Raw genomic sequence first — 27,843 nt, 5'->3', positions numbered from 1 at the left:
TATTAACCATGACCTAATTCTTACAATTACAAGTAATGTCACAAACCAACGTAAAAAGGGTCACATGTTGAGCTTGGGATACGATCACTGATTCAATTCAACTCTCTTTGGCGATTAAAGGCGAAATTGTTCAGTTTATAGTTAGGAACAACGCATTTCCTATCCATCGGAATGTAAAGCATTAACGTTACAGCTAACACAAAAAAACTAACAGAATCTCTCGTATATATACAACATGTAGTTTAGATGGGAAATGAATTATTTGCAGCTACCGAGGTACTTTGATGTTGACAACATATTTAAACGTCGAGCAAGTTTTACTAGTCACGAAAGCTGTTGGAGAAGCCGTTTTTCTTTTAATTGTTTGAGCTGGAAAAATTTGCCTTTCAATTTCTCTTCAACCATAATTTGAACATGAAGGCTCTATTCCATACCTCGGTACAGGCTTTACAAGATGTGGTGTCAGAAATAAGTCATTTCAAACCTTGCAGCGATATTCGGAATTTAAAGTATTAACATTACAGCTAACACAAAAATGCCAGCAGAATCTCTCGTATAAATAGTCTACGTAACATGTAGTCTACATGCGAAATGAATACTTTGCAGCTACCAAGGTACTTTGATGATGACAATATATTTAAATGCAAAGACTGTTGGAGAAGTCTTCTTTTAATTTTTTGAGCTGGGAACATTAACCTTTCAATTTCTCTTCAACCATTTCTTAGAACTTCAACAAGAGGGTTCTATTCCATACCTCAGCACAGGCCTCATAATATGTAATGTAACAATTAAATAACTGAATTCAATAGAAAACCTTAAAATATGTACCCATTGCGGACCGCTTGTTTCTTGCGCAGGCGTTCGGCGTTTAAGCGCAAAGGGATTGAGTCAGGACTGTGCCCAATCTCTTTGCGCCCACACAGTTCACTCGTGACAAGCGCCTATCGCACAATGTCAATATTGAATCTAACTTGACTACAAGAAGTTAAAAAATAACTTACTTGCTGTGTACAATCTAAAATGACTTCAACAAGATCGAAGGAAAGCTTTGTAGCGTCAAAAATGTCAGTAAAATTAAGAATGTCGAACATATGTAAGGTACGTCGTACGGAGAAAAACATGACTCCGATCCATGATGCTTCGAAAAGTGATAAGTCTCCAACAACAAATGGGCAACACTAACCGAATATGTAGCCACGGGCGTTCAATTTTTTCGTGTTTGCGTTTTTGCGTTGTAATTAGTTTTTAATTCTCGTCAGTATTTTGTTCGGTTTTTTGGTTTCTTTGTTAAGCGTAGCTTATTATTATGTATTTCTCTGCAAGTTAGTTTCTCGGCGTAGTATTATGTAATCGTTTATTGTTAATTTTCGTAACTTCATTAGCGCTATTGTTTGTTTTCAAATCAGTATAAAATCTCGTATGCTTCGGTTGTAAATTAGTTTTCGTTTATCCGGAGTTGCCGTACAGATCTTGTAAGTAATAGTTTTTCCTTGTATTTTCTCGATTCTTGTTCAATTTTTGTATTTCGTTCTATAGTTAAGTTTCGAGTTCTAGTTTATTTATTCTACGTTTTCTTTGTTTTCCATGTATCCAAGTGAATCGCAAAGTTTTACGCAAAATGTAATTAAAGGCGAATTCAAAACTGTACAAGGAGTGTTTGGTACAGAATGTACGATGCGTCGTTTGGAGGAATATAAATGTGGCTTACAAATTTTCGCCTTCAACATACGGTAAAATGTGGCTTTCATTAACCGGATGTTTTGTACATGTTCGTTCAAATATGACTGTTCTACAACATCGACGTGCTTAATTCACAAGGCGAAAATAAATTTGACTGCAACAAAATGGAAAGATGCTTCGCCGTATAATGAAATGTTAGAAATATATGGTTAAATTTGACTTCGGCAAAATTGGATCTCTCTTTATATTCTGTATGATATTCATATGGACAAAATAGTTAATGCGAAATTCGACTGCAACAGTATTGAATATATTGTTTGTCGTTGAGAAATGCGGGTCAGACAATATACCCTGTGACTGCTTTGTAACATAAACATGGGTCTTGTGAAATATCCCATGATCTGTGTTAACTGTGTTCGAAATATAGATCTGGTAAGCCTTAGTCGTTTGGGGATGTCGAAGAGCAATTGATTGAAGTCGGTGATCCCGACGATCTATCACTAAACTCAGTCTAGATCTGTCGGTTAAGAAATTTTGTATTTGTTTGATGATTGTAGACATAAAATTAGAAATTCATAAAAGATAAATTTTCAAAACAATCTCATGTCAATAGAGACACAAACGTGACTCGTGTGACAGTTTTGTCATAAATCATAACCCAATATCCAAAATCTTTTGTAATTGACTCAACAACGCGTTAGGACCCGAACAGCAGACTGCTAAGAGAGCGAAGGAACTGTGAACGAAATGTATCGGTTAAACTCTGCGTATTGCAGAGAAATGTACACGAATAAACGCCCGTTGTGAGTGCAGCTGAAAAGAAAGGAAGAGAGCCCAAATATTTCTACTGGCTGCATTTGTGTCGTTTTACCTGGAGCGTATTTTGTCGCTAAAGGTAAGTTTGAAGTATGTTTGCTAAACGTAGCCGAGCGCAGAAGGAGCCTGAATAGAAACCACAATCATGTCACGGCTGTTGCTTTAGTATTTATGAAGGGGTTAATAAGTTCGCGGATCGATCGGATTTGGTCATAAAAGCCGCCGGATTGTGAATATTTTTCGATACATTTAGCGGAGTGGACTTTGAAAAAAAAAAGGGGATCGCAGATAACTGAGAATTTTGGCGCGGATCCCGGAGGCTTAATTTCAAAAAAGCCCTGATCGTGGATACTCAAACGTAGTTCGGATCACTTTGGTCGGTTTTCGTCGGTATGCTCGCAAAAGTGCAGCAAAAGCTTGCAAATAAACGAAACTTCTTAAAAAATTGGGCTAAAAAAACAGCATCTATCGTCAGTCGCAATAAAACTATACACCATAAAGCTTTCAAGTAATGCGGATTCGGATTTGAACAGAAATAGTGGCGGATTTGCGGATTCGGCCAACAAAATAGCACGGTTCGGCGGATCTGCGTACCCCTGTTCATCCCGCTCATTTATTGATCAAAAAATCTTAATTAATTCTTACTCACCATTGTTCACGCTCATTAGTTAGACAAAAAGAGGTATTTTTTTTAACTCGATACAGATATTTGCGACTCAGGGATCTCGTGTTGAGGGTTGATTTTTAAATCATTTGTTTTTTACAGTTTTTCCTCGGCAAGAATTTTCGTCTGGCTATTGCACTGCATGTTTTTTTTTTTTTTTTTTTCAAATAAGGAATTCGAGAAGCTTTAATTAAATTCGCTTTCAAGTATTCTTTTCACTGAATGTATTGTTGGCAAAGCCATCTCTGAAAACCTCGCTAAAGATTAAAAAAATCCTGTGTTCTAGTGAAAAAGGAGGAAATCGAAATTCGATGAACAAAGCAAATAAATGTTTTACTAACAACTTTGAGTAATGACAATAGTGGAAGTGACAGGTGGAGGTGTGCGGGGGGGGGGACTTATTACTCACTTGCCACTCGTCAAGTTAAAATCTTATACCAAATTGTTAAGAAACATAGGGTTTGGTCTACCTTTTTCCTGGGTTACCCCCCCCCCCCCTCCCCTTCACTTCTCCACGTGTCTCCCAAAAAATGACTTCCGTATACTTAAACAGGTCTGAACGTGTAACGATGACGTGTGATTTTATACACCATGCAAGCAAATCATTCGTTTAGTTTAAGCAAGATGTCTTCAGAGCGTCATCTCCCGCCAGGGCTCTCGATCATTTTTTTATTTACAGCCGTTCTTGTTGTTCAAGCCAGTCAAGGTATGTATCACTAACATTTTCCTTTCCTTTCGCTTCTTTTTGCTTTTCTTTTTAAAACCGTAAATGACAAGGAAAATTTTGTCTGGATAAATGTTCGTAAACGAGATAATTAAGCAGAGATCGACTGTGTAAAAGAGAGAAGATCAAAATAGGTTTCATAAGTTACTTCTTCGCTCGTTTATCTATTGTGGAAATAAATCAGCTGTAAGTGTCCCAGTAATCAAAATTTGTTTTTTATTCAAAGTTCTGAGTTTCAAAGCTGGAAAAGACAACATAACCACCACCACACCAGGGTTGTTTGCTTGTAAGAAAGTCTCTTTCCAATATCCTTTCCACGGCGGGCAGCAAGTGAAAGTTCTCGCCTCAGTGGGTCATACTGTAAAAAGTCTAACCCCTCGTAATGGCGCTGCAATCTGGGTGGAGGATGTTACATCAAGTGGATTTACCGTCTGCGTTGTGGAGTATGGAGAAGGATCTAATGGTACAACAGAAGTCAATTGGATCGCTTTGAAGTCTTCTCCTGTTGGTTCCCAGCTAGGAACTGCTTCCTTGAACGCTTGGACTAGTGGAACAGAGTGTAAAAGAATCGCATTTAAACAGGTTAGCCAATGATACATACACTGTTTGATAATTTTCGCTGTAGATAGCCACATATTTGAATCGAAAAACTGAAATCTAACACAAAAAAGTAAATACACTCTTGCATGAGTTAAAAAAAAATATTCGAAATTATTTGGCATTGTTTGAAAAACGAGATAAAACGTGATTAACAGTAAACAAGACCAATTTAAATAATTTATTTCTTACACGTTTATTTTATTCTTTTTTCATTTTCTCTTTTTTTTCCTTGTTTTTTTTTCTCTTTTCATTATTTGTTTATTTTTTCCGTTTTTATATTCTTACGTTCTTACGTTCTTTTTTCTTTTTTAACTTATTTTATTAATACATTTGCATTTTCATCTATTAATTAATGAATTAATTAATTCGTTCATTTATTTATTTAGTTTTCTTTCTTTCTTTTTGCTTCCTTCCATTTTGCTTTTATTTTTCTTTATTTTTTAATTATTTAATTTTTCTTTAATTAATTAACTTACTAATCTTTTTTCTGTTTTATTTTCTTTCATTCATTTTTATTGTTTCTATCTTGATGTTTCCTTTCGTTTATCCATCCATTTTTATTTTTGCTCTTTCTCTCTTTTTCTCTCTTCTTGGCTTTCTTTAATTTTTTTCCATCTCTTTCTTGCTGTTTTTTATTTATTTATTTATTCATTTTTTGGATCGTTTTGTTAGTTCGTTTTTTAGTTTTTCTTTCTCTTTTCTTCTTACATTCATTCGTTATTTGTCTTTTTCTTGTTTCTTCGGCCACCTTTTTTCTCCCCGTTTTATTTTTATATTATTTTTATCTTGGGCTTTTCCGATTAAACGTTTTTCAGTTTGTTGCGTTGTTCATTTATCTCCGTATTACTTTCTTTTCGCCTCTGCCTGTGTAATTATACCTTTCATCAAACCTGCACAACTTTTCTCATTTCATTTTGTTTGTTTGTTTTTTCACTTCATTTTATTGTATAATTTTATTGTTCCTTTTCCTCAATGTTTTTTCATTTATTTATTTCTTTTTTCACGTCTCGGTTATTTTTCTTCTTATCCTATCCCTTTTCTTTATCTAACTGTTTCTTTCGAGGTATCTTCGTCAGTTATCTCTTTCTTTTTAGATTGTATCAAAGAAATGAAAATGAATTGTTTCTTTCGTTATTTTCTTTTTTGCTCTGCTTCTCCTCTTATAGTCTTTATCTGTTGAATTCTCTTTACTTGTTTTATTTCGTTTATTTTTCATTTCTTCGTTTTCTTTCTTTTACTATTTCTGTTGTTTTATTCTATATTTGTATCCATTTGTCTCTATTGTATCTCTTTTTCTTGTTGTTTACCACCTTAACATTTGTTTTTCTTGTCAATATCTTCTTTTACTTGGTGTCGTTCACTTTCTCTCTTTTTCCTTTCTTATTTTCTTTTTATTTCTCCTTATTCCCATGTTTCCTTTTTATGTTCTACTTTTTGATTATTTCTCCATTTCTTAAAAGTATATCAATGCTAGATGAAATACTGGCCAATTAATACTACTTTGCCTTTTATCGTTACTGCCAGCCTTGCGATAACTTTAACTTCTTTCTCAATATAAAACTTACTTCTATTGTTCAGACACTTCTTTATTTTCTCACCCTTTTTTGTTGAACTTTGTTGACTCCTTGTTGCTTCTTTATCCAAATTTCTTTCGTTTCTTTCAAGCGTTTGCCATCTAATTTTCCGCGTCTTTGTTTTTCCACTTGTTTAGATTTATCCCTTTGATTCTTTCTTTTTTCAAAGTTTTTGTTTCTTTCTTCATTTCTGGTATTGAAGCAGCTCTCGCAAAGCCTCACATGAACGACAGAACAAACAACATAAACAATATCCCTAGCACACTGGAAAAGTTGAAAATTTACATAGTATGTAAATAACATGTAAATAACATGTAAAGACACTGTAAAGGATGATTTACATAGTTTTTACCCTTTTACATGTTCTTCTCAAAACATGTCAAAAACATGTAAATATTTGAAGTAAAACATGTAAAAACACAGAACATCATGTAAATTTCCCGAACAAAAGACCACGGACCATGTAAATAACATGTCAATTTATCCGATCAACACTGTAAAAAGCATGTAAAAACATTTATACCTGATGCTTATAAATAGACTGAACATGTAAAAACCATGGAAATTGACAAAGGGGGCCTGTTTGGAAACATGTAAAAACCATGTAAATTGACAAAGGGGGCCTGTTTGGAAACATGTAAAAACCATGTAAATTGACAAAGGGGGCCTGATTGAAACATGTAAATACCCTGGAAATCGACAAAGGGGGCTTGTTTGGAAACATGTAAATTGACAAAGGGGGCCTGATTGAAACATGTAAATACCATGTAAATTGACAAAGGGGGCCTGTTTGGAAACATGTAAATTGACAAAGGGGGCCTGATTGAAACATGTAAATACCCTGGAAATCGACAAAGAGGGCCTGTTTGGAAACATGTAAATTGACAAAGGGGGCCTGATTGAAACATGTAAATACCCTGGAAATCGACAAAGGGGGCCTGTTTGGAAACATGTAAATTGACAAAGGGGGCCTGATTGAAACATGTAAATACCCTGGAAATCGACAAAGGGGGCCTGTTTGAAACATGTAAAAAACATGGAAATTGACAAAGGAGGCCTGTTTGAAACATATAAAAAAACATGGAAATTGACAAAGGATGCCTGTTTGGAAACATGTAAAAAGCATAGAAATTGACAAAGGGGGCCTGTTTGAAAAATGTAAAAAAACATGGAAATTGACAAAGGGGACCTGCCTAGCCCCTGTAATTAAAATGAAGAACAGAATGCCTGGCACTGTTTTCTTTTATTCGTCTAGAACCTTTTCTTGATACTATCCTAACTACATTTATTTTCAGTACGTCAGTGCATATATTTTTCCAGTTAATAATAATACATACAAATGATTTTATACCCCATAAGTAATAAAGTTCGTCTGCATGTATCTTGCAATAAAGCATGTATATATAGCTTGGAATATTCTTTATAAATATAATAAAAATTAGCATTTCATTCAGAATAAAATGCTTTAGATCGTATAGTTTTGTATAGTTTTTTCAGTTCAAATAAAGCAGTTTTACTAGGTCAAAAATTGCTGATACCAATTATTTCACTTCACATAATCATTATGGAAAACAATAAAGATTAAGATAAATTTATGCATCATTTATTGATAGAACTGTCTAATAACATATCAGTGACTTCATTTCCAAATAGTAATAATACTACTCCTCTATTGCAAAGGCCCACTTTGATCCTGCATGTTGCACTGGTGTTTGCTTTTCTCTCAAAAAGCCAATCTCTTTTGCTTGGCATGTGCCCCGATTTATCTTATGTTCCTCTACTGAAGTGTCTTCATGCACTCAATATGAGGTGAATTATGCAATAGCTTAGCATATGTATGAAAATGTACCATATCATGAAGGACATGTATTGTAGGATGAAAATGAGCCTTTAAAAGTTATACTATGGGTAAGATATTGATCACTTTTATTAATAGGCGTAAATGGTCTTTTTGAATAACCACAAAAAATATACTTTACAGTAACTGAAGGGTTGGAAATGAAACCATGGTATTTCAGGATTAAATTTTTGTTGAATGTTTTTCTTTTGCTTCAATTCATGTAATGTTTGGCACATGATTTTGCTTTCAGCCCTTCAGTTACTACCACAACCCTTCCATATCATAAAACTATGAAATCAAACGAATAATAAACATTGCAGAACCTTTTGCACAATGATTTTGAACACTGAACAGCCAAATTCACACTAGCCTGCGAGTAGGCTCACCTTAGAGCATGCACGAGAACGACATTTACGTGGCAAAGCCGCGAGTGAACCTGCATCAACCTCTGCTAATTTTTCACTCCCACCCCGAAAACCGCAGGAATACTGACAAGCCAATTTAATTTCAAAGAAAGTAGAAATTTGACAGAAAATGTTGACAAGATATGACATTCATTGAGATATGAAATTTACTGGTGCCTCTTCACCAGTCTCCTCCCCACCATATTGCTGTGCTCGCCAGTCGTGAGTGCCCCAAAGTATATTTCGTGCCCCAAGGTGAGCCTTCCCGCAGGGTAAGTTCAAACACCATTCATTGCTAAGCTATGTTAAAATTGTCCCAAAAAAATGCCTTGAATTTAAATTGTACAAAAGCTGATTTTCATCTTTGCTCGGTCGCTCTCATTGTACATTTACAAGACCTTATTTTTAACTTTTCCTACCTACAGAGTGGGCGCTTATTCGAGGTGGGCGCTTAATCGAATAAACACTTAATTGTGAAAGTACAGACCTACATGTAAGACTGACACTGATGTAGAATAATTCTTCACCTTTAACAGTGGTTATTTGGCAAATAGTTTGGGTTCCAACCCTTCAACTACTATCATAGCACTACAATTGATAAAAAAGCTATGGCATCAAATAACCATAGTAGAACCTCTTGAATAATGATTTCGAACACTGACCAGCCTAGGTTCACTTAACACATTTATCACTGTAATTGTCAGGCTTTGTTAACATGGTCCTATTTAAAAACTGCCATGAATTCAAATAATTTGTACAAAAGTAGAACAAAACTGATGGAATAAATTTCCACCAGAAAACCACACGACATGTACATGTATGTACACCAACTGAACATTCAGCAAGATGCTTCATTGTGATGGTACAGACTTGATACTGACCCCGAGGTGAAACGATTTTACACCTTAGCCACCTCTGGTTCTTGCCACCTTTTTTAGTATTTGTATGTACAAGACTTCATCAGTGAAAGTGGTAGAGCCTTCTTTAACCTAACAACAAATTATAAAGAATCATTAGGAATGACATTCTTTTTTTTTTTTTTTTTTTTTTTATAATTTATGCTCTTTATTTGACAAAAACTATTATTACAACACATACAATAACACTACAGCTTATAACGTTAATAGAACCTAAAAAGACAAAATGAAAAATAAATAAATGAATAAATAAGCGTCTAACAAATTACTGATTACTACACTAATTACACTTTTGAAAAACACATTAAGCACTGATTACAATATGCATCAATTCATAGAAAAGAAACAGATAGACCGGAGTATCTAAGCTTAACTAGTTAAAAAAAAAAAAGGTACAACCTTCTCCCATTTTGACAGGTGTATTAATAGTTTATCTCTTTTAGTGGCTATTATCTTTTCAATTTCTATAATGCGCTGCACACGCAGCTGAAACAATGAAAACATTGGTGAGAGCTTCTTTTGTCTACAATAAAATACTGTTTGTTTCCCTAAGATTAGAAGGTGATTAACTAGCTTACAATCGTCGTTATTTCCTGTTATTCCGAGCATTATTTCTTGGCCAGTTGGTCGATTAAGAACAATGCCTAGGGAATTGACCCAAGCGGTGAAAGCTTCCCAGAATGATTTCACATATTCACAGTCCACGAAAAGGTGCTCAAGGGTTTCGCTCTCCAAGTCACAAAAGGTGCAAAGTGGAGTGGCGGATATTTTCATCTTAAAAAGAGATGAATTGGTGAAAAGAATTCTGTGAAGTATTTTGAGTTGAAACGCTCTAGTTCTCGTATCAAGTGTCGAGTTGAACGGAATTTTATAGATATTTGCCCAGTCCAAATTGTTTTCGGAAAAGATAGCTGTAAACTTGGCTTTGCTTGTTGGCTCTATTGTTCTCTTGGTCACAAGTTTTTTGTATATTTGTTTACTAGTTAAAGCTTGAATTTCAAACACATTATTTTCATCAAGCTTGACACGTATCTGATCGGAACAAAGATTCCTTGGCTGTGTAGGTTGAGAAAATGAACCGATATTGCCCGCCTTAATCATCCTTCGCCACTCGCAAGGAAGGGAGTGAACGATTCCCAACCAAAGAAAGTAATTAGCCGTTATAAATGTTGTTTCTTTCTGCTTCAACTCATTAAAACAAAGGAAGTTTCCTGATTCAGTTAGCATATTCCTAATTGTTAAAATTCCCATCTTTATCAGCTTTGGGTAATAGACCGATTTGTTTTGGATGCAAATAAGTTTATTGTTCCATATTGGCTGTTCCAACACTCCGTTTAAAGTTTCGTTATCCCACTCCATCAAGGTAGTCCAGGACTTAAGGCATTCCTTGTAGAAGCAAGGAATAGTAACAGGGAGAGAAGAAACATCGAAGTTACAATTCAGGAGAAAGCTTCCTCCCACATTCTTTAAACAAGAATCTAGAATGTATTTCCAGGAGCGGTTCTCATCATTAGCATATCTCTTCAAAAACAGAATTCTTTGAGCTTCAATTGCCGATTCGAGGTGAGTCATCCTAAATCCCCCTTTGTCGATATCGTTTATTATTGCGAGACGTTTTATTTTATCTTGCCCATTCCATATAAAATTGAACATTATTTTGTTGATTTCTTTTACAATAGTTTCTGAGGCAGTTGTATTGGTTAGACGATACAAAAATTTTGGGATTATGAGCGACTTTATTACTTGGATTTTGCCCAGAATAGTAAGGTTTCTTCTCCTCCATTGAGCCAGTAATTTCTTTACCGACTTAATATGATTTTCAAAATTAAGCCTATCCCTAAGTCGGTTATCGTACGTGAAATAGACCCCCAGAATTTTGGGCGGTTCTAACGGTTTAGGAATATTAAGAATACTGTATATGTCCACATCCTTTTGTGATGGACCCAGTCGTAATACCTCAGTTTTTGCGATGTTGGGTTTGAGGCCTGAGCAGCTACCGAAAAGCTTAAGCTTATGCATTAATTTGTGTAGAGAATCTATGTCCTTCAAAAACGTCGTAAGATCATCCGCAAAGCTAGTGAGCTTAATTTCTTTCTCGTCTACCACTAATCCTTTTATTTCCACATCTTTTCGTATGGATATCGACAGTACTTCCATAACAACAATAAACAGGTACGGGGAGAGTGGATCCCCTTGTCGTACTCCTCGCTGAAGATCAAAATAGTGTGAAGTGAACCCATTGTTTATAACACAGCTTTTTGCTCCATTGTAAAAGGTTCTTATCCATTTGATAAAAGTCTGGCCAAAGTTGAATGCTTCTAATGCCTTAATTAAAAATTCCACATTCACCGAGTCAAAAGCCTTTTCAAAATCAATAGCAACTAACCAGCCGGGAATTTTATTGATTTCTGTGTACCACATAACGTCATCTATGGTGCGAAGGGCGTCTGATATCAATCTGTCCTTAACATATGCACATTGATCCGAGTGAATAATAGTGGGTAACACTTTGCAGATTCGCCTTGCAATAGATTTAGACCCAATTTTAGCGTCCACATTCATAAGAGATATAGGTCGCCAATTTTTCACAAAGCGCTTGTCTCTGTCTTTCTTTTGTATCAAGGTGATAACAGCTTGTGATTGGGAACTCGACAGTTGACCGTATTCAAAGGAATAGTTTAAACATTGAGTCAGCTGTTTCCCAAGTAGGGGCCAGAACCGCTTATAAAATTCTGCTGGTAACCCATCGTTCCCTGGGGTTTTGTTATCCGCAAAGGTTAAAAGAGCGTTGTAAGTCTCATTCACAGTTAAGGAATGACATTCTGGTTAGATCAATGTTGTGGTTAAAAAATTTTCAAACCAATTTTTACCTTTCACTGTCTCATTTCTTAATATTATCTGAAACAAAAGAAAATAAAAATCAAAACCGGTTTGAAAAATTAAAGCCAACAAAGAGTTGAAACCACAACATCACCACTTCTGAACCTGCACATTAGGGACTTCAAGATAACTGGGAGGGCTGACCTTGAGAACAGCTGACTGGAAGTAATTTTTTACATGCAGACATTGCTCCATGTACATTGCCATCCAGTTGTTATCAAGGACGCGAGAAGTAGAGTTTTGCAGTCCACTGGTTGCACTCAAATATAAACTTTACACAAGAATAAAAGACCTTATGGTATCACAAATTTCATAAAAATATGCACATGTATGTACAATTGAACATGTATTTTTAAGCACTCTACAATGCACATTTGGACATGTAGGAATTTGTACTAGACCAGCTGTAAATGTACATGTAGCAAATTTCCTACAAAGTTGATTGCATGGTAAGCTATACTCATGACCACTGGACCACAGTGGCCAGCTGCCAATTGTCAGAATGTTTAAAGTACACTTTATGTTACCATTACCACTATTAATTATTTTAAGGCTAACCATAAACATGCTAACCAGAGTTTTAAAATTTAGGGCCACACAAAGTGCTGTTAAGGCCAACTGGAGTGCTATTTGAGCTACATTGTAAGTGCAATGCTATTAAGGCTAACAATAGTGCTACATGTACAGCGTAACACCGATATAACGATATGCCAAGGGGGCAGTAAAATTATATCGTTATACATGTATCAAGGAATCGTTATATCAGGGTGCTGTCCTATACATTTTATTTTTGCCGGGACATAACATATTCATCGTTATATCGGGGTTCCACTGTATTGAGGTTAACCAGGTTGTTATTTCGGCTAACCTCAGTCCTATTTGGGCTTACTGCAGTGCTATTCGACTTACAGAAAAAAGCCTTTGACTGCAGGTCATTAAGTCTACATTGGATTTAAAACTTTGATTAGCTGCTAGTCATTGAGACATAAATTGAGGCTTGTACTTACATGCCACTCTTGCTATCAACCCTTTCATCTGAAAATAATAACACATCCAAACAATTCAATGTCATTTGCTGACTCAATTAGAAAGTCACTTCAGTACTCCCGACGTAACCAATTGAACATTCCATATTCAAACCCCATCGAACACCAATGGTTGATTGGGTACGGTAATTGCACATAACCATACTAAAATTAAAATTTGGTCCATCCAACAAAATGAAATGTTTGATTACGAACTCTTGCTTGTTTGTATATTATGCAGACAGTTTGTATGGTGCACTACTGCCTATGTTTTGTTGTTGTTGTTTTTTTTATTTATTTATTATTTTGTTTTTACTACTGCCTATGTTGCAGTGAATGAAATGGTGCAAGTTCTGTTTAAGTAGAAAAAAAATGTTCTGTTTGAGTCTTATGGTGACTACAAGGCAGAAACCATTTCCTTCCCAAAAACTATAAAAAAGTAAACAAAAGTGCATATATCAGTATTTAACTGTTGTTTCGTTCTCTTATACAAAATATGAATAAACAAACATTGACACTCGGTTTAATTAGTCCTGCATGTTTTACTTATCAAGAGATGGATTCCAAACCCAATCGAACACCAATCGTTCGATTGGGTTTGGTAATCGAACAAAATCAAACATATATTTTGCTGTGAGTCCGATTTTAGAACCAATCGAACATAATCAAACACAGTCAAACTCAATCGGGTTTGATCTAGTTCTGAATCTTTCTCTTGATAAGTAAATCACGCAGGACTAATCAAAATCAACTTTTATTGAATGGAATAAATATAAAAACGTCCAAATATCGAGCTGAATGTCAATGTTTAGTAAAATATATTTGGTAGAAGAGAACAGAAGGACGGTAAAATAACTGAAATGCACTATTGTTTACATTTCTATATTAGAAGGAAGGATATGGTTTCTGCCCTGCAGTTTTTACCGTTACACTCAAACAGAAGTTGCACCATTTCATTCACTGCAACACAGGGAATCAGTGTGCTCAATATGTGAAGAATCATTATAGGGAGCCAAAACGCTGCCGCCATCAGTCTGTCTTAGCCCTCGAGGGCGGCCAAAAGCGACGTTGACAGGAGAAGAGCAATTTCCAGCATAACAAGTACATTGGAGGAAGTGCTTACTATCAACATGGATGACAGAAATAATAAGTGAACAAGTAAAATAATTTTTTTCTTAAGATCAAAATCATCGTAATAAGCAAAAAACTTGCATGCAAAATTGACTTCAGTTTCGGACGAGAACGTTGTTCGACTGCCCCAGCTGTGGCTCTTGAAATCAATCGATATGTACGCAGTATAAATCAATATATACGCAGTATAAACAAACAGGAGTTCGGTAATCGAACTTTCGATTGAGTTTGATTGACCAAATTTTATTGTGAGTTTGATTATGTACGATTACCGAACCCAATCGAACAATTGGTGTTCGATTGAGTTCGATTACCGAACATTCGATTGGATACCCTGGGAATAATCCAACTCACAGCAAAATAGACGTTCGATTTTTTTTCGACTAACAAAACCAATCGAATGAGTTTGATATGCCAGGAGTACTATATAGATAAGATTGATAAATACTGCTAAATACTTTTGGTGATAATTTTAAAGCTGTTTTAGTTTGCTTTATAATTTGCCAGTTGAAAACCTCACTGAGTTTAAACTGTTGCAAATCGGCAAAATAATAATTACTATACATACAATTAACATGAATAAATAAGCCTTCCACTCTTAAATTATATAAGCTTATATTTTAAATAAAACATGTTGAACAGTCCTGTGTTGACATCTCTATATGCACACGCAATTATTCAATTTATTCTAACAATAACTTCATGTTTAAGAAGTGCTGAATTATACGTATGAAGTGCAAGAACAAACACGAAATTCTACATTTTGAACTTCTATTAAAATATTAAAACCAATCTCACCTAGAAGCTACATAGAGGAAATCAACCAAAACATGATTTGAACGGTCATATATAAGCTTACCTTGGAAAGAAACTTGGCTAAAACAGGCGTATTGATTGGAGATCCGGTGAAAGAAGGCTCCATGCAGCTAATTTGGAAGTTCTAGGTCTTAAAGAGAGGAAAATTGCCCTTTTTAGCAAGATAAAAGGCCTCTCAATGATCGATCTTCGAACCGTTGAACCGAGCGCCAAAAGTACCAGAGAGGACGCCGGGATTAATTTTTGTTCGCGCCAGTGCTTCTCGGCCTTACCTCTCGACCAGGTCAAACACGGCAAACGACCAATTTTACCGCCGTTCGCGTGCAAAATTTCCTTGTCTATAATATAAAGAAAACCAAAACGCATGTCTCGAAAAATATATAAGCCAAACTGTTGGACGCTAGCGTTTTCCCCGGCCCCACTGCTCCAGATTGTTTAAAATATTGTTAGACGAAGTCATAGTCGCCTTCGTTTTCTGCATCAAAAGGTTTTATTTATAATCTGTTTACTTTTTGACATTAGTAAAAGATTTGTAACTAAGAGCTTTTGTAATGAGTTATGTTAAAACTGATATCAGTCGCTTAATTTTGTCTTGCGCTTCGTTCATCTAGATAATTAGTAAATAATAAAAACCCATTCAGGCGGTTGCATATTGGAGGATAATGCCTTTGGCTGAAAAAATGAACAGTTGACTAAGCTTCAAAGGCAACTGTGAAATTTTGAGGATAATCTTTCAGGCAAGGAGTATTATCCTCCAGCAAGCCGGAAGGGGAAATATTTATTTTATACTTTCTTAAATCCCTCCGATTTCTTCTTCGTCGTTTGATTTCGTACCACGTGATGCGTTCTGTCTAACTAATGAATGCACGCGAAAGTTATTTGGTGAGTTACAACATGGTTAAAAGCTCATGTTCACATGTTTTCAAACAGCCCCCTTTGTCAATTTCCAGGGTATTTACATGTTTCCAAACAGGCCCCCTTTGTCGATTTCCAGGGTATTTACATGTTTCCAAACAGGCCCCCTTTGTCAATTTCCATGTTTTTTACATGTTTCCAAACAGGCCCCCTTTGTCGATTTCCAGGGTATTTACATGTTTCTAAACAGGCCCCCTTTGTCAATTTCCATGTTTTTTACATGTTTCCGAACAGGCCCCCTTTGTTAATTTCCATGGTTTTTACATGTTTCCAAACAGGCCCCCTTTGTCAATTTCCATGGTTTTTACATGTTTCCAACCAGGCCCCCTTTGTCAATTTCCATGGTTTTTACATGTTTCCGAACGGCGCCCCTTTGTCAATTTTCCATGTTCTTTACATGATTTAGTAAAGAAATTTACATGTTTTTTACAAAGAAAGAAACTGTAAAAGTGGTTAATACATTTGACATGTTTTTTACATGTTCTTACAATTAGCGTTGTAATAAAGGACCATGTAAATCACTTTTTACAATACATTTACATGATCCGTTGAAGACTGTAAATTTCATGTAAATTTTGTTTTACAGAACTCCAACATGTAAATTTTAATTTACAAAGAATGTAAATAAGATTTACATTTTGTAAATTGTAATTTACATGTGCATGTAAATTTTCAACTTTTCCAGTGGCACCCAAAACAATGGCTGCTGCTACACTAGAGGAACCACTTATATCTCTTATTCATCTTTTTGTTTCTTATTCCGTGCTTCTAAATTTCGTCATTATGTTTTTTTTGGTTCAACTTCTTTGGTTTAGAGATAAATTGTTTCTTTATTTCTAATACTTTTAAAACTTTTGAAACTTTTGTCTATTAATCCCTTGTTTTTATTGCATTCTTTTTCTTAATCTCTCTAAAACCCTCCAATTATTTCCTTCATATGTTTTCTTCCTTAAACAGTTTGACCCTTTTGTTTCTGAATTTCTTTGCTACTTCATCGTGCATCTTTGAGTGTGGTTTTTTCATGTTTATCTCTTTTCCACTTTTTTATTCTTTTTCTTTTTTATTTTCCTGTCTATCTATATTTCGCTTTCTCGTTTATTGCTTTGTTCTTTTCTTCTCTCTTTCTTCTTTTCTTCCTCTTATTTTTTACTTTTTCTTCTTTTCTATTTTTCATTTCTTAGTTTTTTTGGTGTTGAACACCCTATTTTTGGCTTCTTCAGAACCTTGTGTGTTTGTTTGTTTGTTTGCTTGTTTTGTTAACACTTTATTTCATCATCATTTTTTATCCCTCTTCATTTCTTTATGTATTGATTGAAGTCTTTCCTCATATCACTTTGTTTTTTATTTATGTCTTTCCTTGTTTCTTTCTCCTTATTTTCTACTTCCTTTCCTTTCTTCTTTCTTTCTTAGTTTTTTCGCCTTTTTTCATCTCTTTGTTAGGAATTTTTCCTTAACTATCACTTTTTTATCAATTTAGTTTACTTTTTTGTGAATCCTGTTACCTTCGGGATCATCTCTGAATTTCATTAGTTGTGTTTTGTAATTATCATTTTATATATCTCATCTTGCTATTTTGGCTGTAGTTTGAAGGGAGGTTTTTTCGTTCTGTTGTGATAAAAAAACCCAAACGATCTCTCTTTGCTCGTGGGAGTTACTTTGTTTCATTATATTTTAAAAGCAATTACTCTATTTTTTTCTTTCCTTTAATTAATTACAATTCATAATATAGCGTTTCAAGACTCCACCAACCATGTTTGTGACTGCTAGCCATCAGTTTCCTAAGAGACCGCAGGATGCTATGGCCTTATGGGTAGAGGACTTACACAAAGACGACTTTAAAATTTGTCTCAGAGAAACCAAGATTCTGGAAGGAACACATAAAAACATAAAAATTGTGAGTAAATTATTTTTTTTAATGATAGTGCCCACAGGGGAAGTGAAACTATATTTAGTTTCTATAATCCCTTTAACACAATGTCTTTCCCTTAGAACCCTCTATAAATAGGAAAAAGTGATTTTTTTTTTCGTTATGATGAAATGATGGATGTGGTTTATTTGTAATATATCTCGCTGAGTGGCTGGAAGGATGTTGGTCTGCCCATAGCTCTAGCCCTAGCGAAAAATGTTTCTTTTTGTCACTCTTTGATCTTGTCTTATGTCTTAATTCTTTGACTCCTTATTTCTTTTTCATTTTACATTTTCAGCAAGTTAAATTAAAATTTTATGTCTATTGGCATTAGTTCATTCAATAATTCATTGTTTGCTTAAAAACATAATAATTATTATTTTTCATTTTGCAGAACTGGATGGCGTTCACCCATCTAAGACTTGAGAACTTTACCTTGACCAATAGTGTTGTGTTTAACAACACTAACACGCGATCTCACCAAGATAACTATGCTTTCTGCCAAGTAAGATTTTATTAAACAACAAGCAGTAATCTACAGCTAGGTTAAACGTGTTCTTAGACCTGATCACCAGTTCTATATTGTTCTATATATTTTAATTGAATTTGTAGGGAACGCTCCATAACTGAAAACTTATTTTTTTCACCTATTGTGAGCGACATAATAGACCTGCTTGAGGTATCCTAGGAACGTAAAACCATTTTATGATTTAAAAGTATGAGTTTGCCTACAACTTTCAAGAACTGGCTACAGTAAAGATTTTAACTATACAAAACAAAATTAATACAACGGATACCCATTTTTCCCGCCTGATTTACTGATTTTCAATGGTATATAGATCTTGTACTCTCGTTTCAAGTTGACAAATAAATTTTACGAGCCAATTCAGGCGTACAGCGAAAGCAACGCTTGTGACGGAAAATGAAATGAAAATGAAAATGAAACTGAGGAAAGCTGAGTATTCACTCAACTCATTTGACTCAAAAAGGATAATTTTGGTGGCTAAAATAAGCACTTATTAGAACTTTTAGTAGTCTGACTTCTAAATTATAAGCTTTGCCTTGACTCTGTTAACAAACAGTATAAAACTAAGTCAGTTTAACTGCAAGCTCCCTAAAAATCTGCATCGGCTTTAACAACCTCACACATTTCATATTTCAGACAATAAACTTCACAGATCCGTTCTTTGCTCCACCTGTTGTGGTAGTGACTCCAAAGTACAGTTACAACAATAACTATTCCTATTCGTCTCAATGTAACGCCATCACCGCCTGGGTTGAGGTAAGCAAATGAATGCAGTCAGAAGCGCATGGCCAGGAGAATGTATTAATAAATGATTCAGTTTTAAGAAAGGTTCAGCGAATTTTTGTTCAGGAAAAAAAATTCACTATTTATAGTCCTTCAAACTCCTCATTTCTGCTTTCCTTGCTAAAAGAACGTCAATTATTACTATTTTTATTGCGATGTGTGTAGCCCGATCGTTCTAACATACCTATCATATTTTCTTAGCACTCGTCCACTAAAGATATGAAGTTGTGCGTTAGAAACTACAACAGTAAGACCAAGAGTAAGGAAACCATCACAGTGGATTATATGATGATTGGAGGTAAGTAAGCACTTACTAGAGAAGAACTTTCTCTCTTTACCATACACACTTTTGAATGCGAGACTGGGGACAAGGAGAATCTTTAAATTGCACTCCAAAACAAAGTTTGTTAACCATAGAAAAAAAGCAATTGGACTGAGTGGAAAACAATCGACAGAGCGCGCAGTTATCAATCATATACAAAACAAATTTCAAGGTTAGGAGAGACCTTCTTTTGTGTGAAAAAATCGAAGGTGCGTTCAGTCAGTTGTAGGAAATAGTAGGAAAACAGCGAGATAGGAGTAACGTTCTAATTAGACCAAATAAAATTGTCTAAACAAGCAACAATTAAATTGCATTTTTTTCTTACTAGACTTGGATCCCTGCTTGGATGTTATCTGTCATTATCACGGTCTGTGTAAGGCTTTTGGGCCTCATAATGCTCGCTGCGTATGTGTAGACAGCTGTCCATCCTACCACGAACCAGTCTGTTCGTCAAATGGCACAACATACGACAATGAGTGCTTGTTTGAACAGGAAATGTGTCTACAACAATTGAATTTCACCGTGCAACATCCTGGTAGCTGTGAAGGTAAGGAGTGTCTCATTTGACTCGCCCATTGAAAAACTTTAACAGATAAATTTTAACGAATAACCTGTTCTTATTTTAGTTTGTTTAAGATGTTTAAACTGATCACTGAACTGGACAACAAAATCCCAGGAAATGCCAGAGAAAGCTTCCAACTTTATATTGAAGAAGTGAATCATGTTTTAATCATAAAGTCTGTATTTACTTGTTTGATGCTGTTGTTTTCGTTTTTAGGATTCCCTTTTCAGCGAGGGCGCCGTCACATGCCACATATTCCATCACTAGGATACTCTCACTGTGAAGTGATTCGTTTCAAGCCCTACGTGTTCTATCCTGACAAACCCATTGAAGTGCAGATCACTGTCAATCATATCGATACCAGTGACAAGACATACGTACATGATGCTGCTGTGTCGTGGGTTGAAAATGTGAATTATGATCAATTCACTGCGTGTGTGATGGCAGCAGGCTATAACGAGCGAAAGTCCAGTGCTAACGTGACAGTTGATTTCATGGCGTACCAAGGGGCTCCAGTGGGTGGCGTTGCTGGGAAAGTACGATTCCCACAATGGTGGACTGGAACGACTTGTAAAGCTGTAAACTTTCCATCAGTAAGTGACAATTCTTGTTTCCTTGTTAGGATTCAGTGCATAATTTGTAACTGGTCACAAAAAAAAACTTGAAAATGGAAAGCTGTCAACCTCTGTAAGTCGATTATCAGACCGAAAATTGTCATGTGGACATTTCCGATGACCTGTTAATAAGATTTGCTCGAAATTTTCAAAGAACAGCCAAGGCTTAACACCGGTTCTTAATGGATTTTGTTATGCAATTTTTGTGTTAACCTGTCACCGAAATATGCTTCAGCACACTCTCAAATTACGAATATGGTATGAACGGAATATGATATTTTAACTGACTGACTGACTGACTGACTGACTGACCGACCGACTGACTGGCTGGCTGGCTGGCTGGCTGGCTGGCTGGCTGGCTGGCTCGCTGGCTGGCTGGCTGGCTGGCTGGCTGGCTGGCTGGCTGGTTGGCTGGCTGACTAACTGACTGACTGACTCGTAGATGTAACTAGTGAGAGAATGAATGGAGAGTGTGTTTTGTTAAAAACTTTTACAATTTATTCCATTGTACCAGGGAAAGTTTTCAGTGAAACCTTCAGTATTTGTGACTGCAGAGCACCATCATTCTGGACTAAAGCGTGACGCTGCGAGTGTGTGGATTGAAGATGTCACGCAATCATCCTTCAAAGTTTGTTTAAGGGAATTGCAAAATTACGCAGGATCCCACGAACATATTTCTGTTGTAAGTGTTTGCATTACGCACTGCTTTCCTATGATTATGTTATATTGGAGATTAAACATTTAATATTATTATATTTTGAACTGCATTTAAGTGGTTATTTTTTAGAATTGGTTGGCGTTCACGTATTTTCACAAGCCTCCCTTTTCAGAACATAACTCAATATACTTTGCCAACAAGAAACCTCCTCCTGGTGATCACAATAACGCCTTTTGCAAGGTAAGCTGTCGCCTGCTTAATATTAAACTGGAAACTTTTTCTTATATTTTGAAGTCGTTATTTATTTTTACTTTACTGTGTGAAGTTGGATAATAAAGCGACATAGTAAGAACGTAAGATGGTTCACGCTGAACATTTAAGCAATAAAGGCAAAAATAAAGTTACTAAAATGATCTCATGGCATGGCAACAGTTTGAGTGCAGTCAACCAACACCTATCATAAGGTTAGCACTCAAGCTGACCCGCGAAAGAAAAATGGATTTGAAGTTATCCATATTTCAGTTAAAACTGGCGTTTCTCGTCAGTTCAAACAAAATAATTATAACGCGTGTTTTAAGCATTTGTTACGAGTTTTGTCTTGAGAAAGATGTTAATCAGAAACCGGACAAGCTACCAATAGGTCTCCAAACGGAAGTGGAAACTATAACCTTTAAATTCCGCACACCTATCAAACGCTCTAGCGACCACTGAGCTACAGCAGACTCGTGGGAGCTGAGCCATGGAATTGAGCTTTATAAATGCGAAAACGGTTACCAGGGGAAAATGATGGTATATTTCAGTTTAAGAAAGATATTAACAATTCCACAGAATAAGTTACAAAGATCATTGTCACTCGTATTGTGTAAAACTAAATGTACTCTCTTAACAAAGATGTTTTTGTTGTTGTTGTTGTTGTTGTCTTTTTAAAGGACGTGAACTTTGCCAACTTTTACAATGGAACCCCGAACGTGTTTGTTTCTGCTGATCATTCATCAAAAGGAGGGAATCTAAGTCCAGTTCATATTGGAATAACTGCTTGGGTAGAGGTATGTGAGTACTCATTTGCAATACTTTCAGGGCCGTAACCAGACCTTTGCTATAGACGAGGCAAAATCTTGCTAGTGGGTTCTGGGGGCATGCCCTCCAGAAAATTTTGAAATCTAGAAGCTATGGATCTCTTTCAGATAAATTTTTCATCAGTTATTATTTGAGAAAAATCAAACTTGTTCAGCTGGGGATTATTTTCCTAACAAAAGATATTCAGTTTTTAATTTTGGGTAAAAATTTGGACGAGGCAAGTGCCTCGTCTTGCCTCTTGCTAGTTACGACCCTGACTTTTTTCCTGTTTACAGTTCTAAACAACGTGACGGCTAAAACAATTGTTTTGGTGGGATTGTGTCCTCGTCATTATCTCATCCCCTGTTAATTTTTTTATTCTACAGTATATCAATAGGACCGGCTTTCGTGTTTGTTTCAAAGAATTGTTTGAGGCGAAATACGATCCTGTGTATATTACTTACACTGTACTGTCAGGTAGGAGCTCAATTATTTTACATTCAAAATTAACTTTAGGAATATTTTTTCTACTCACATTAAACCCGCTTTTCTTATTTTGCAAATAATCGTTGACGCTACCCGTAATCAACAAATAAAAAAGAGATAAAAATAATTCAGATTATGGGAGGTCCAAATTAAGTTTCCCTCGAAAATTAAAGTGTCAGTTGAATTGAGTTACGGCCACAAAACCAAATTCAGAGTATGCTAAAAATTTGAGTACCATTTTTCAGCTTTTCAGTAAATAACTCGGGCACCTCCATTCAGGGGAACCAAAAAAATGAACGAGAATTAAGCCAAAAGACACATCAGCCTGCGCAGGCTTAGTTAATCAGTCACGTCTCACAAATACTATATCCTTTACCAACCTGTGTAGTGCTTGCTGATTGGTTTTTTTTTTTTTTCATACATGCAGAGATATGCCAGCCTGGATGGGGTTATTTCAATGGTTATTGCTACTTCACCAGCTCAGTATGTGCTTCTTGGCTAACTGCTGTATCAAATTGTTCTACGATGGGCTCGCAATTGGTGACGGTCCACAATCAGGAAGAGAACGTCTACATTCAGCACCGTCATAACGGAGAGAAATCCTGGATTGGGCTGAATGACAGAAGTGTGGAAGGGTCGTTTGTGTGGACAAACAGAGAAATAAGTAGGTTTAGGTACTGGGCTCCACAGCAGCCAAACAATCACAAGAACCAGGACTGTGTGCACACCCTTGGCGCAAGGCATGGATACACATGGAATGACGTGTCATGCAATAGCTGCCACAACTTTACTTGTTTTAAAGGTAAAACAGTTTTTTAAGCAAACGACTTACATCTTTTAAAGCGCAAGTTATTTCAAACTGTCATTAACTCAAGGAAAGCCTGTTAATGAACTAATTTTAAATTGACTCAATATGATTGATTATGATTGTACTAACGTTATTAGGAGACGGATTAAGCCCTGTCTTAGTAGTGTAGTATTGCATTTCCCCTTCTTGCATATGCATGCATGCCTCAAACGAAAACAACCAGCTTTTTATTGTCTGTTGTTGGGGCTATACTCCTACGAAAAGTATTTTTTCTCCCAGATAGCTTGTATCGAATTAAACTGAAACATGTACATGGAAAATCTATGACCGAATTGCCGTAGTATGAAAAAAATAGATCCTCCCACGGTCAGTTGTTATGATAAGTGTAGCATAAATTAAGGTTAACAAAAATATTTTACTTCTTAGTTATAGACGAGTGTGCTACTAACTACCACAGCTGTGATGTGAACGCTGTTTGTCAGAATATTGTGGGTTCATACAATTGTACTTGCAAAGCTGGTTTCTATGGAAATGGAAGGAAATGTTTTGGTAACCACATTTGTATTGAACAAACGTTTAAGTACTATTTTCCTGAAAAAAAATCGAAATCAACTGTATAACAGTTAGAAGACTCTTAGAACATCAAACAAAGAACCAGCGTTTGCGTTAATTTAATAACGTGATATTTGGGTTATAAATAAACTATTTATAAATCGATTCACAAAGTAAGGTCACTAGTCGTAAACAGAGCATCTCAGTAAATGAGCGGAAAACGATCAGGGTTTGAAAGCCTGAGCACTTAACCGAAATAAGGGTGGGATTGTGCCACCCTCCTCTCCACATCCCCACTCCTTATCCCCATTATAGAATATACAGATAGCCAACTAAAAAATCACAACGTTAAAAACCAATGTTTTTTCTTTTTATGTTAGATGTAGACGAGTGTTCAACCAACTCCCACAGTTGTGATGTTAATGCTGTTTGTAACAACACTGAAGGAGGCCACAACTGCACCTGCAAAGCTGGATTTACTGGAAATGGAAGAAACTGCACTGGTAACTATCTACTATGCTCTCACGTTGAACAGCATTGAAGAGTTCATTAATTACATGCCCATTAAATTGTATATCTGTTAGAATATTTGTTATTGAAAAGACACCACACAAAAACATACAGCAAAGATTTTTAATAAAATACAGTGACACAAAAAGGAAATGAAAGTTGCACGCAGACGAAAAATTCATATGCTATAAGGAGCTTAGTTTACATTCTATGATATTCTGTAAAGAGATTAATTAATATAATACAGACTGAGGAATACGTAACAATATACATTTCTACTTAGCTTATATAAATTTTCTAATTCTGTTAAGAATATGACGAAAAGACAACACAAGTCCAATGCCTAATTTTTGTCTTAATAGATACAGACGAATGTACTACCAAAACCCACAGCTGTGGTGTTAATGCCGTGTGTCAAAACACAAAAGGATCTTACAAGTGCACCTGTAAAGCTGGATATAGTGGAGATGGCAAAAAATGCACTGGTAATTTATAAATCGTCTTTTTAATGCAACAGAATTACTAACACTACAATAAACTGTTAGAAATCAAAAAGCTTTATTAATTTAAGTCCTCATCTCCAGATCCTTCTAGTTCTTCCCGTGTGGGGAATAGGGCTGGATGATAAAATAGTCGTGTGGTGCACAACAGCTTAATTTGTTGTTGCGCTACTCCTGACCAGGTGAAGCTGACTCTGAGATAATTTCCCGTTTCCGTAATCGGCATATTATTACAGGGTGAGGTGGTCAAACTCCCCACTTGTTGAGCTAGAGAGTGTCCTGTGTCAGTCATCTAACCGTTGTCCAACCCAGCATGGTTGAACCTACCAAGGGCGAAAAAAACCCGCCAGTATAGCTCTTAGGACACACAAGCTTCACACCCACATGTAGGTAACAAGCCCAAGATGAAGAGGATCATTATAGAAGCAGATCTTAATTTTTAAAATGATGTCACTTAATTGCTCTTTATCAATAGTTCGACAAAAGAAGAGAGCAATGCATAGAATATGTGACGTGAATAAATGTGGGTGTGTGAAGAAGTACTGCACCCAGAATGATTTTCGTCACGTGCACCCTGCGAGCAAAATAGTTGACGTGGTTTAGTGGCTAGAGGATAGGTCTGCCATTTTGGAAAACCATGAGCTTACCTCCCTTTTGGAAACTCGTTTGTGCCACAACGCCATTCTGAAAGAACCCTCGTAGTGAATTGAGCATGTTATCGCGTTACTCACGCCGGAATGACACCATTCGCTTGCACGCAGATTTAATATATTACTTGCTTTCATAGTCGAACACAAATCCAAATATTTCCAGTTGATAAAAAAGACGATGAAAAATATCTTTTTTATGTTTCAGACTCTTAAAGAAAAAATAGCATAGGGTATTACTGGTATAAAAATTTCAGTCAGAAATAAGTTTTTCGTTTCTTTAAGGACGTTCGCGCGAAAATGTTCCAACATTGTAATTTTTAAAAAAATGGGAGTCACCGAATTCGTTTTCGAGATTGAATATCTGAAAGAAGGCGCTTATTTGGATAAATTTGATTTTGTCACTCAATATACCACTGCGGCTTTTGGCAACAAAATGTTTTAAATAAATTAATGCAGGCCAACTTCATTTGTCCTAATTTATTTGAGTGGGTCTAGTGAACATAAATATTTCACTTTTAAAGTCCCTTAGAGTAAACCTTGTCTTTAGCAATTGGATTTGCAAACGTTATAACAGTAAAATGCTGCAAAATTTGACTGATTCGATCGCGTGCGGGAAGAGAAAATGAAAAAAATAATAAACTTCTAACATTTGAATTTGGCTCATTTTTTGTAAATCGGTAGAGATTTACCCCAAAAGGTTAATTATCCCAAAAAATGGGGTCACCGACCGTTTAAGAAAGCAACCTGCAAGCAAAGTTAACACAACGACTACTCACCCAATATGTGTTTGGAAAGATTTCTCAGCGCGCGTGCTCGTGCATGACGTGGCGTGACGTTGCGACATGAATTACGTACGCAGTAAGGATGCGCATAAACAATTAGCGCGAACGTCCTTAAATCCATTTTCTTTTTTGGGTTTTAGATATAAACGAGTGCAGTATTAAGTCCCACAGCTGTGATGTCAATGGTGTGTGTCAAAACACAAAAGGATCTTACAAGTGCACTTGTAAAGCTGGATATAGTGGAGATGGCAAAAAATGCACTGGTAACTATCAATCACATTTTTTTAATGCAACAGAATTACTAACACTACAATAAACTGTTAGAAATCAAAAAGCTTTATTAATTTAAGTCCTCATCTCCAGATCCTTCTTCCCGTGTGGGGAATAGGGCTGGATGATAAAATAGTCGTGTGGTGCACAACAGCTTAATTTGTTGTTGCGCTACTCCTGACCAGGTGAAGCTGACTCTGAGATAATTTCCCGTTTCCGTAATCGGCATATTATTACAGGGTGAGGTGGTCAAACTCCCCACTTGTTGAGCTAGAGAGTGTCCTGTGTCAGTCATTTAACCGTTGACCAACCCAGCATGGTTGAACCTACCAAGGGCGAAAAAAACCCGCCAGTATAGCTCTTAGGACATACAAGCTTCACAACCACTTGTAGGTAACAAGCCCAAGATGAAGAGGATCATTATAGAAGCAGATCTTAATTTTTGAAATGATGTCACTTAAATGCTCTTTATCAATAGTTCGACAAAAGAAGAGAGCAATGCATAGAATATGTGACGTGAATAAATGTGGGTGTGTGAAGAAGTACTGCACCCAGAATGATTTTCGTCACGTGCACCCTGCGAGCAAAATAGTTGACGTGGTTTAGTGGCTAGAGGATAGGTCTGCCATTTTGGAAAACCATGAGCTTACCTCCCTTTTGGAAACTCGTTTGTGCCACAACGCCATTCTGAAAGAACCCTCATAGTGAATTGAGCATGTTATTGCGTTACTCACGCCGGAATGACACCATTCGCTTGCACGCAGATTTAATATATTACTTGCTTTCATAGTCGAACACAAATCCAAATATTTCCAGTTGATAAAAAAGACGATGAAAAATATCTTTTTTATGTTTCAGACTCTTAAAGAAAA

The 27,843-nt window shown here is 36.0% G+C and overlaps 2 protein-coding genes and 1 long non-coding RNA gene across 3 annotated transcripts in view; 2 read left to right on the top strand and 1 right to left on the bottom strand.

The window, feature by feature from the left end:
- LOC144633741 (uncharacterized) overlaps nucleotides 1-27,843 on the top strand; it is a 101,967-nt gene that overhangs the window by 71,039 nt on the left and 3,085 nt on the right. The window lies entirely within an intron of this gene.
- Nucleotides 2,463-27,837, top strand: LOC144646597 (uncharacterized). The gene is made up of 19 exons (XM_078506283.1): nucleotides 2,463-2,575; nucleotides 3,714-3,866; nucleotides 4,111-4,466; nucleotides 17,716-17,880; nucleotides 18,287-18,397; nucleotides 19,055-19,174; nucleotides 19,403-19,499; nucleotides 19,852-20,070; nucleotides 20,302-20,678; nucleotides 21,214-21,381; nucleotides 21,487-21,597; nucleotides 22,287-22,403; nucleotides 22,800-22,890; nucleotides 23,327-23,701; nucleotides 24,134-24,256; nucleotides 24,640-24,762; nucleotides 25,132-25,254; nucleotides 26,842-26,964; nucleotides 27,830-27,837. The coding sequence occupies exons 2-19, from the start codon at nucleotides 3,752-3,754 to the stop codon at nucleotides 27,835-27,837; spliced, it is 2,922 nt and encodes a 973-aa protein (XP_078362409.1). The 5' UTR covers nucleotides 2,463-2,575; nucleotides 3,714-3,751.
- Nucleotides 6,887-15,276, bottom strand: LOC144634444 (uncharacterized). The gene is made up of 3 exons (XR_013567202.1): nucleotides 15,115-15,276; nucleotides 13,107-13,134; nucleotides 6,887-9,291 (listed from the first exon to the last, which is right to left on the bottom strand). It is a non-coding gene; the product is annotated as an uncharacterized LOC144634444 (long non-coding RNA).

The sequence above is a fragment of the Oculina patagonica genome, chromosome 1 (genome assembly GCF_052425735.1).
Source record: "Oculina patagonica isolate OP01 chromosome 1, crgOcupat, whole genome shotgun sequence".
In the NCBI taxonomy this organism is placed as follows: domain Eukaryota; kingdom Metazoa; phylum Cnidaria; class Anthozoa; order Scleractinia; family Oculinidae; genus Oculina; species Oculina patagonica.
The sequence above is the reverse complement of the archived record's forward strand: the minus strand, read 5'-3'. Positions and strand labels throughout refer to the sequence as shown.